This window comes from Leptodactylus fuscus, chromosome 11, assembly GCF_031893055.1.
Source record: "Leptodactylus fuscus isolate aLepFus1 chromosome 11, aLepFus1.hap2, whole genome shotgun sequence".
Classification (NCBI taxonomy): domain Eukaryota; kingdom Metazoa; phylum Chordata; class Amphibia; order Anura; family Leptodactylidae; genus Leptodactylus; species Leptodactylus fuscus.
In genome coordinates, this window is record NC_134275.1 from 79,939,958 (window position 1) to 79,951,004 (window position 11,047).

Here is an 11,047-nt window from a genome sequence, read left to right on the forward strand (position 1 = left end):
TTTGTTTCTGTACCGTGTTAGCCAGTGGTTATGAAATATAAAACAACAAAAAACGTGCAAGTCTTTAGTAGGTGAAGACTGTGTAATATATAGGAGGAGTAAGAGATCCTCAATGTTAGTTGTTCTCCGCTGTATCTAATTGATGTTTCTACCTCTAATATATCCATATGCCCAAATAGGATATTCAGATTTCTTTTTCCTTGTATGGGTACAATGATCCGGAGCAGTACAGGTAAGGCCGGGCTGTATCATTACCAACTAACAGCAAACTCTGCAGCCTTATTGTACAAGTCACTGAGCTCTAAGATATTGGATCACATCACATGAATCCTTTACACTACAAAAACTACATTACATGCGGGAATAGAACATGTAGACTATATACATTTTATTTTTAGTGTCATGTAGTTGCAATTTTAACACAATTGAAACAAAGTTATATGTAATGTACTGATGTAGCAGATAAATGTGACCTGAAAGGAAAACAAGCTCAGTATAATTCTGGCTAAGGGATGTCCAAGGGCTTGTGGGACGTATTGACAGAAGAATATCTCAGCACTTAAGACATGTGCAGGCTAAGCACACACCCCGAGTACTCAGTAATGATTGTAGATTTATTAGATGTTTCATTTTTCTCTATTTTGATTTAGCTTTATAGGAAAAAAAACTCCATCCATGAGTTCCATAAACCAGACCACGATAGAAGACTTTTTATTTAAAGGGATCTCAGATGTTCCTGATCTACAAGTTCTCATCTTCCTTCTGGTTCTTCTCATTTATCTCATCTCTCTTGGAGGAAATCTGACCATTCTACTCCTGGTCTGCTGTGATCGCCACCTGCACACTCCCATGTACTTCTTCTTGGCCAACTTGTCCATCATAGACATATCCAGCTCCACTACAACATTACACAGTATTTTTGATCTCTTCACAACACACAACCACATGGTCTCCACCTCGGCCTGTATGACCCAGTTATATATGTTCTGTACATTACTCAGTAATGAGTTTTCCATTTTGGCCATCATGAGCTATGACCGCTATGTCGCCATCTGTAGACCTTTACATTATCACACAGTCATGAGTCGGAGACTCTGTGGTCTTCTGGCCTCACTCAGTTGGGGTTTTGGGTTCATAGAGGAGATTCCTCCCATTGTATTAATTTCCAGGTTCACTTGTTACATTTCCAAGGATATTGACCATTATTTTTGTGATATTTTGCCCATCCGGGACATTACATGTAGTGACACTGTACCATTAGATCTTTATATTCTAATTGCTGGTAATCTTCATATATTTCTATTACTTTCTCTGACTATAACATCTTATATTTTCATTATTTCATGTATCTTAAGAATCAGCTCGAGTACTGGCAGACGTAAAGCCTTCTACACGTGTTCCTCACACATCATGGTGGTTGTCCTCTTCTATTCTTCCATCTTATTACAATATGTAGGAACAGTCTCTGGGAAAAAAATGGGTTCCAACAAGATCCTCTCTCTGCTAAACACGGCCGTTGTCCCCATGATGAACCCCCTGATCTACAGCCTGAAAAATAAAGATGTCAAATCTGCTCTACAAAGAAAACTTAAATTTTGAGGGAAAAAAAATTAATACTTAAACATTTTGAGTTATCAAGGCCGAGACAAAGATGGATCTTGTGTAACCTCTCATTTATCTACAGAAGGTCTAGTGGGAGGTAAATGTTATTGATCTGTTGTTAGTAAAATTCTTCCCAATTCTGTCCCTTGAGATCGGTTAATGTGGATTATTTCCTAAGGTGATGGTTAAATCCTTATTCTCTACACGTACAATAGATAATAGAGTGAACTACGAGAGATGTTGAACATGTTGAAGGACAGTGGAATGATTGAGATATGATGGTTACTCTGTATTGTATTGTCCATGTCATGTATCGAGATAATGCTGTCCAGTCATTTGTTGGACCAGACAAGACGCTGCTTCATCAGTATCTTCAGTGTATATTTTGGCAGGAGTCTTGTCTAAGATTAACAAGTAACCATTGGCCACATAGTAACACTCAGTATGGTCCCTCCATAACTGTCATCAGAAGTGAAATTAGAACATGAAAATCTTTCCTAGGGTCACCTAACTGGGTAGGGGGTGTTCAGCAATTGGAGTGCCAAATCTTTGTGCAGAGAGCAGGGGAGAAATATTTAGGATACATAGACCACCAGATCTAAAAGAGATAAAAGGACAATCAATCTTAAGCTGACTGCACACATTGTCTGGTTCACTCTTATTTAGGTATCGCCATGATGGTAATGACCGGCCAGACAAAGCTGTCAGGTCATTATTAATGAAGAGTGAACCCTGTAAAAACAAAATGCCAAAAATGGTGTAGCCCATTTCAGCTAATTTGCATAAAAATACAATCAGATCTTCATGAAAATAGATCAGCAAAGTAGAATATGAAAGACATCTTAGGAAAGTGTAGAGGCCGCCCTACAAGGTACCGTCATTGGTTTTATTCCAATTGTGTGGATACGGATTTAGGTAAAATGCACAATTGGTAAGATGATTGACAATTTGTCACATGAGAGGACAAGGAGAGTAATATGATGGGGCGGCCCATTGGAACGTAACAAACGGTTATCACAGAATCTAATTTTCAATTTGTCCTGTCCAGTACTTTAGATTCTTCCTCTGAACAGGGGGCATCAGACAAAGGATATTTGGAAGGGGTTATGGATGGAAACATCGGGGATATCAAAAATACACAAAGGATCATGGGAAGAATATGCAAATCTGTCTTCCATGATGTAATTAGGAAGTCAGATGTTGCCTCTGTATTGCAAACCAATAGGGGGCGCTTACTGGAATGTGCAAGCCTATCTTCCCTGATGTAGTTGGGAAGACAGAATTCCAGTGAAATAACCCAATAAAGGCTGCTCCCTTTTGCGTCATGCCCGACCTTCCAAGAGGCCTTTGTTTTGCAATGACGCTGGGAGTATTGGCCCTCTATTGGTTTGCAATACAGAGGCAGCATCTGACTTCCTAATTACATCATGGAAGACAGATTTGCATATTCTTCCCATGATCCTTTGCAAAGTGTAGTGCTAAAGGCTTAATGAGTCTCCACACACCTATATGGTGGTCTCTCCCTAAGGAGTGACAATATTCCCTTAAAGATACACAAAGACATTTTAACTAGAGATGAGTGAACACTAAAGTGTCCGAAGTTCGAAAACTGATTCGAACAGCCGCACACTGTTCGACTGTTCGAACAGATTTCGAACCCCATTATAGTCTATGGGGGGAAATGCTCTTTTCAGGGGTAGGCAACATTCGATAAAATCATACTTACCAAGTCCATGAGTGAGGGTCGGGCTGGATTCTGCTTGAAGTCTTCTCCCAGCGAAGGGTCCTCTTCCGGGTGGAATTCACTCTGCCTAGGCATCGAGCTTGGGCAGAGCCGACTGCGCATGCGCGTGCGGCTCTGCTCAGGCCAGACGCCTGAGCAGAGCCGACTGCGCATGCGTGTGTATGCACATGCATGCGCAGTCGGCTCTGCCTAGGCCGGATGCCTAGGCAGAGTGAATTCCAGCCGGAAGACGCCGCGGGGACGCTGCACGGAGAAAACTTCTAAAGGTAGGAGAAGAACCAGCGTTGATTGGCAGAATGTATAGCATTCGGTCAATCAATGCTGGTTCTGCATCGAACCTTAAACTTCGAACAGCTAATAGTGTTCGATCGACTACGAGTATTTCGAATACCATAGTATTCGATCAAACACCTACTCAATCAAACACTACTCGCTCATCTCTAATTTTAACCTCTTTAAAAGTCTAATTAAAATGGCAGAAAACCCTCCCGAAAATGTTTTTTATTTGTTACAGATTTTGAATTTACGTTTCCACTAAATATTCCTCACCCAAACCTTGATACTTTCTGTTCTCCTCCTTTGCAGAAAACTGTTATCTATAATGGGATGAAGCTACTTGTTTGTGTCTTATCCAATAGTTATGTGCTAACTCTTATGTGACAACTTTATACCCAATCATGTTATATTAATTATACTAATTGCATCTTCTCTTTGTCTCTGCAATGTATAACCACACCTACAATGTGTAAAAACCTCAACCCTAGTCAATGCTTCTCTATGGGAAAAGTCACTTTTAGGGTGGAGCCGATCTTGAGATTTCAAAATCCGATTTCCGATGATTTTCCAGCCGATGCCGATCGAGATCGTGAAATTTGCTCAATCAGCAATCGGGATCCGATCTTTTCCGATCCCGATCACTCTGATAAGGGTGCCCATACTTTTGCACCGGTCAAATTTTGGTTTAATGCATATTGCACATTTTCTGTTAGTACAATAAACCTCATTTCAATCCTGAAATATTACTGTGTCCATCAGTTATTAGATATATCAAACTGAAATGGCTGCTGCAAACACCAAAATATTTAGAACAAAAAATGATTAAGATTAATAGGGGTGCCCAAAGTTTTTCATAGGACTGTACATATTTACTGTGTATTAACCAGTAGTGAGTGTTCAATCTTGACCGCCATGAGCTATGACCGCTATGTCGCCATCTGTAGACCTTTACATTATCACACAGTCATGAGTTGGAGACTCTGTGGTCTTCTCGCCTCCGTCTGCTGGAGTTTGGGGTTCATAGAGGATCTTCCTCTCATTGTCAGTATTTCCAGGTTCACTTGTTACATTTCTAAGGAAATTGATCACATACAGTAGATAATAAGGTGATGTCCCAGCCCTGTTACCACGTTGTATTATGCAGTATGATACGTATGGTCTATTTCATGTATTGAGCTAATGCTGCCCATTGGGGTTGTAGGATCGGCTGTTTCAGCAATATCTTCAGTGCAACTATTGACCCTTGTCATGTCTAGGGTTAACAAGTAACAGTGTAGGGGTGCAGTGCATTAGTGTTATTATCATGTATATTTGCCAGGCAGCTCTGGGATTGTTTCTTTGAGACCACTTTGCTATCTGTTCCTCGCCCTGACAGCCAAGAAGATGAACAATCCGGCAGGAATTCAAAGCAGGTTTACATGGAAAAGCTACAAAATATCTCACTCTGCAGTTTGGACATCCTGCAAAGTAAATGCAACATATGTATAGTGAATGCAAATATTATAATAGTTACCTGAACTTCTGCAGAAAAACAAAAAACACCGCAGTTTAACCATTTCCAGAAATTTGGTTATCTCTGCTAAATCTCTCTCTATATATTGTGCATATGTTGCCTTTACTTTGCATTTTACCCATCAATCTATACTGTATACAAATAGAAAATGCATACAGAATGGAAGTCAAAACGTCGATTGGAGTCAACAAGCAACAAGCATGGCCCCTGAAGCTCCTGATAACAATAACAGACCTCAAGACTTGCACATAAGCATAGAGAGCCCAAATTCCTTACACCCCTTATAAACCAAACCCTTCCTAATTCAAGGCGCCCCCATCTTTCTTAGTCCCCAGAGTGTAGTGGTTCAACCTGACAATTGCAGATCCAATAGTGAGCCATGACAATAATGAAGGGAGTGACCACAGGGTCATTCATGTCTCCAATATTTTCTCCGTCCAGGTTATCTGCACATTCCTTAACCAGTTAAGGACCAAGTCTAAAAGTACCATATGGACCAAACCTCATTTTTCAAGGACAAAACACCCGCTCCTGATCTGCAACAAGGGGTCTCTGAAGTGCTTGGCTGTATTTTTACCATTGGCCGGTCTTCAGAGCCCACAACTGCTGGCCGTAAATTTGCAGCCGGTGGTCGTCGACCGGTTAAGTTTAACATCTTGCACAGAGGTGAATTTAGATTTTGTTTGAGGCTATTAAAGATAACAAGGAAATTCATATTAAAGAATTTTTTTTCTAAAACCCCCACCACATCCTAACCAATGTTACAGCACCTGATGCACCTGATGCAGATGAGAAGTGTTGTGTTCAACTCCGCAGCCTTATGTGCATTTTTACCCTTTAAGGGTAAGTTCGCACGGGATTTTTTGGACCGGAGGCAACCTCAGGTTCCCATCCAAAATACGGGTAGCCGCGACTGAATGCTGGTGCACTGCACCGGCATCCAATTGTGCACTCCGTTCCGGATTAGGCCCAATGAATAGGCCTAGTCCGGAGGAGGGAGTGTCTTCAGGCTGAATCACGATGTGAAACGACCTGAAGAATGAGCATGTCACTTCTTTTTTCCGGGAGCTATAAGAAACGGCTCCCGGAAAACAGACCTGAGCAGTTCCCATTGATTTCAATGGGAGCCGTCATTTTGGTGAGGATTTTGAGGCAGATACGGCCTTAAAATCCTGACCAAAAATCTCTGTGTGAACAGTTCAGTGTTTAGCCTTAAACCAGTAACATTTTATTCCTCTCCGTGTTCAATGTGTATTTCAATTTAGCCTTTAGAGACCTTGTACTTTGGAGGTACATAGGACTTTTTAATAAGTTTTTTTTATTATTTTTTTTGTATTTGAGATGTGAGATGAACATTTGAATGGTTTATATTATAGATACTAATTTTATTTTAGGATTTCTTATGGATGGGACAATACCAGTTGTGCTTTTTTTGTTTTTGCTTTTTCATTACTTATTTTGTAAACCACTTAGGTGCTGCAACTACATATGTTCCCCTGCACACTGGTTAAAGTGAAACTGTGAGTACATGCAACTCCACTTCAGCCAGTGTTGGCTCGGGATCTAATGGGGATACAGACATGATCTGAGTTAGAAATATTCAAGTTACTGCAGCTTTTGCTTCTTCACTGAACGTCTCTTGCTTGCAGCCAGCTTTATTGTACTGTACAAAGCAGCAGATGTTCAAACCCTTCAGGGAGTTAAACCTTCTGAGTCAAACAATTGTGTGGGGCCATAGTAAGTCTGTGTATGGTTGCCTTTTCCGTGCAGGCACATATTGCCTGTAGGACTCCATGTAAGGGCGGTCTGGGAAGGTAGTTTTGTCAAGAAGACATAGTACCCCTCTTTTCCTAGAGATGAACAAACTGCTTTGGATATGATGTGGAGGAGGTAGTGTTGGAAGCCATGATTGTTGGTGGTGGAGATAGTATTGGTGGCAGGGACTGGGATACTAGAAGTCATGGGGGCACCACGGGAAAACTATAAGTGGGAATTATTAGGGTGTGTAAGAATCCCATGGTCATGATGAGTCTATAAGAAGACAATGATATTGCCAATGATTATGTTGTGCTGGACAGCGTCTGGCAACTGGGTGAGCGTAACAACAAGATGACATCAGAAGAGCGTGGTGATGAGCAATGATCCAAATTGTAGTCACATCAACGCCTAGCACATGGTCAAATTTATCATAATCATTTATCAATAGTATGGCACAGCCATCTTGGTCTAAAGACACACCATCATACTATTAAGGTGGAAACCTTCTGCCCACTCACTGGATAAGTGGATGGCTTTAGGAGAAGATGTTAGCAGTAAATGACAGCTAATACCCTTCTCCAGAACCCCCAATCAGAGCTGAGCTCCAATCAGAGCTTTCAACCCCATAGATGCCACGGTGAAACTTGATTGCAGCATCTAATGGATTTTTTGCCATCATACTGCCCCCATGTTAAATTCCAAGGTGCTGATGTGTAATTGGGATCCCACATACCTTGAGGCATAGGCTTACTTCTTATGTATATTGCAGTGTATACTACTGAACCAGTAATCAGAACATCGTTATTTCAGATCCCCTAGTGTAAGTGTAATAAAAAAAAATCAGGTGTATTAAAAAAAATTAATAACTGAATAAAGCCTCAAAAATATGCCTTTCATGCAAAAAAAATATTTTAAAAAAATTCTAAAAAAATAAAAATAAAACAATACATATTTGTTATTGCCGCATCCACAACAATCTGTACAATGAAACTGAAATAGTATATAACCTGCATGGTGACCGTCATTAGGAAAAAAAAGCAAAAAAATTCAGAAGTAATGGTTTTTCTCCATCTCGCTTTACAAACTATGGTATAAAAAGTGATCGTAAAGACCAACCAGCAATGCCAGAATTTTTTTAAATCCATCCAGAAAGAGTTAATAAAATGTAGTCAATGTTATAGGCACTCAAGTCATTATGAAATGCATAAACTGTGCAAATGTATATCAGGGAACTCCCCAGATCCTGAGCTTAAAAAGGAAAAGACACCCGAAGTGACTCCCAGAATGACCCCCCAATCAGAGGAGTTGCTTGCAGAATATTAGGGAATTTGGTGTCCCCAATCTACTCCCCGCAGCTTATATATTCACTGTTCACCATACTCTGTGCATTTACATCTGGGATACTATTGGATACATTTTTTGAGGGGTACAGTTTTCAAAATGGGGTTATTCCATAGGGGATTCCACTGTTGTACCCACAATGATGTTCTCAATGTCATATGTGGGTATAAACTTCTGCCTGGGCACCGCTGGTTACTGAAGGGAAGGAGCACAATTTGGTTTTTGAAGCAGTTTTAGAGGTTTAGTTTGGTTTAGGTTGCCATGAAATGCAAGAAAAATGGAATCTCCATCTGGCATAGATCTCCATTTTGGAAAATACACCTTCAAGTAATTTATGCAGGGGTAAAGTGATCAATGTTGCCTACATTTATTTTCCAGACATGAATGCCCTGATGATGAAAAGTGAAAATGGCAATTTCTTTTTAGAAATATATCTTTTCTGTGCACACTATGTTGTGCCCAGCCTGTGTCACAGATCAACGCTGTTGTGCCCGGAAGACCCATTTAACATTTTTTGGAGTGTGTGACTGACACAAGCTGGCCGAAATATATCGGGCACTGAAATGACGGATCTCTGGAAAAAATTTGCAATTTTCACTTTTAATTATCAGCTGCGCATCCACTTTCCCAAAAATTTCCAGCAAAATCTAAATTTCAAACATCCAGTGTCGCTCCTTCCCTTCTGCGCTGCCATGTGCACAAACATCAGTTCACACCCACAGTTTACAGGACTTTAAAATTTCCTTCAGAACTGAAGTCGCCACTAACAAATTAGTTTGAGAAATTTTCTTGTTACACTTGTCAGCCTTCTAACGTCCAAAGGAAACTGAAGGACGATTAAAAGATGATGCCGATATAAAGCGGAGCTATGGTAGATCATCTTATTCATGTATTTGGGGGTGTCTGACTGTCTGTCTGAAAAGAAGAGTTGCAACTTTTCAAAATTGAGAATTGTTCCAAATTTGTATCAATTTACAGATTGTTTTGGGAAATAAATAAAAAAATTTGTTGATTAGTGTTTACCACTCACATGAAGTACAATGTGTCAGAAACGAAATCTCAAAATCACTTGCGTAAGTTAAAGAGTCTCAAAGTTATTGCCACGTAAAGTGACAAGTGTCAGTTTTGATAAATGAGGCCTGGTCGTTAAAGGGCTAAGGGTTAAGACTCCATCTGATACATTGTAGAAGTTTTATAAGTTAAACTTCTTCTGAGTTGTATATTCTCTATTGTATACATAAGTTACAAGTTACTCTACACGTTTACTTCTTCTTCTTGTTAGTTTGTTCTTCTTCTAGTTCAGAGCCCTCGAGATTTCATCCCACAGCTCAGTATAGTGTATAAGTGCCGGTGTCTGTGTGACAGAGAAGTATCTGCCGGCCGTGTTACATGAGGATATGACCTGTGTATATTGTATTATATTATAATAGATTTATTTTACCAATGTATTTTCTTATCCCTGTCTAATCCTCCATAAGGTAAATGACTCCATTGTCTTGTTCTGTAGCCGCTGTATGTCATAGGATGTGTCTTCTTCTTAGTCTTCTGTTATACACAGAGTAGTCTGACTTATCTGTTCTACATTATAATAACTTGTAGTAATATTGGTTTATTATATAGTTAAAGGGATTGTCTTATCATAACAACCAGTTTAAAGACTAAAGCCTGTAAAGTGATTGTCAGTAGACGATATGACCGGCCATAGAAGGGGAGCTAATATTACAGTTATACATGCAGATGGATGCGGACTGTGTAATACATAGATAGAGTTGCTGTGTCAAATTGGTTGTTTGTACCTCTAATACCTCCATATGCCTAAATAGGGCTGTTTGCTGTTACTGTATCATTTCCAACTCACAGCAAACTCTGCAGCTTATTGTACAAGTCCCTGTACTCTAATAATATTAGAAGAAGTCACATGAATCCTTTATACTATGATGTCAAAATATAACTATTCCTGGTAATAGAATATGTAGGTAACATACATTTTTTGTTATGCAGGTGTAATTTTATTACAATTAAGACAAAGTTATATATAATATTCTGGATGTAACTAAATATATTCTGAACGAAACTCAACTTCAGTATCATTCTGGCTAAGGGTATGTGGGATATAAAATGACTGAAGAAAGTCTCAGCACATAGATGCCATGTACAGGCTAAGCACAGACCCCGAGTACTCAGTAATGGTTGTAGATGTTATAGGTCTTTAATGTTTCTCCATTTTGTTTGAGTTATTTCTATGATACACAGATTCAGCGTCCTGCACATAATGTCATCTCCTATCTCTATAGAGTCAGAGCTCAGTTTCTTTGTTACACTGCTCCAAATCCTCTATGTCCTTCACACAACCAGAGAAGAGTCTTTTTATACATTGACAAGTAGATTGTATAATTCATAGAGATGAGATCATGTATGTTCATATTATATACTTTCACAGGAAAAAACAAACAAACCAGATCCATCCATGAGCTCCATAAACCAGACCACAATAGAAGGCTTTAGATTTAAAGGGATCTCAGATGTTCCTGATCTACAAGTTCTCATCTTCCTTCTGGTTCTTCTCATTTATCTCATCTGTCTTGGAGGAAATCTGACCATTCTACTCCTGGTCTGCTGTGATCTCCACCTGCACACTCCCATGTACTTCTTCTTGGCCAACTTGTCCATCATAGACATATCCGGCTCTACTACAACACTACACAGGATTTTTGTTATCTTCACAACACACAACCACATGGTTTCCACCTCGACCTGTATGACCCAGTTATATATTTACTGTGGATTAACCAGTAGTGAGTGTTCAGTCTTGG

The 11,047-nt window shown here is 39.7% G+C and overlaps 1 protein-coding gene across 1 annotated transcript; it reads left to right on the top strand.

The window, feature by feature from the left end:
• The first annotated feature begins 675 nt into the window (after window positions 1-675).
• LOC142185546 (olfactory receptor 6C74-like) lies at window positions 676-1,599 on the top strand. The gene has a single exon (XM_075260974.1). It carries the CDS (start codon window positions 676-678, stop codon window positions 1,597-1,599), a length of 924 nt encoding a protein of 307 aa, XP_075117075.1.
• Window positions 1,600-11,047: the final 9,448 nt, after the last annotated feature.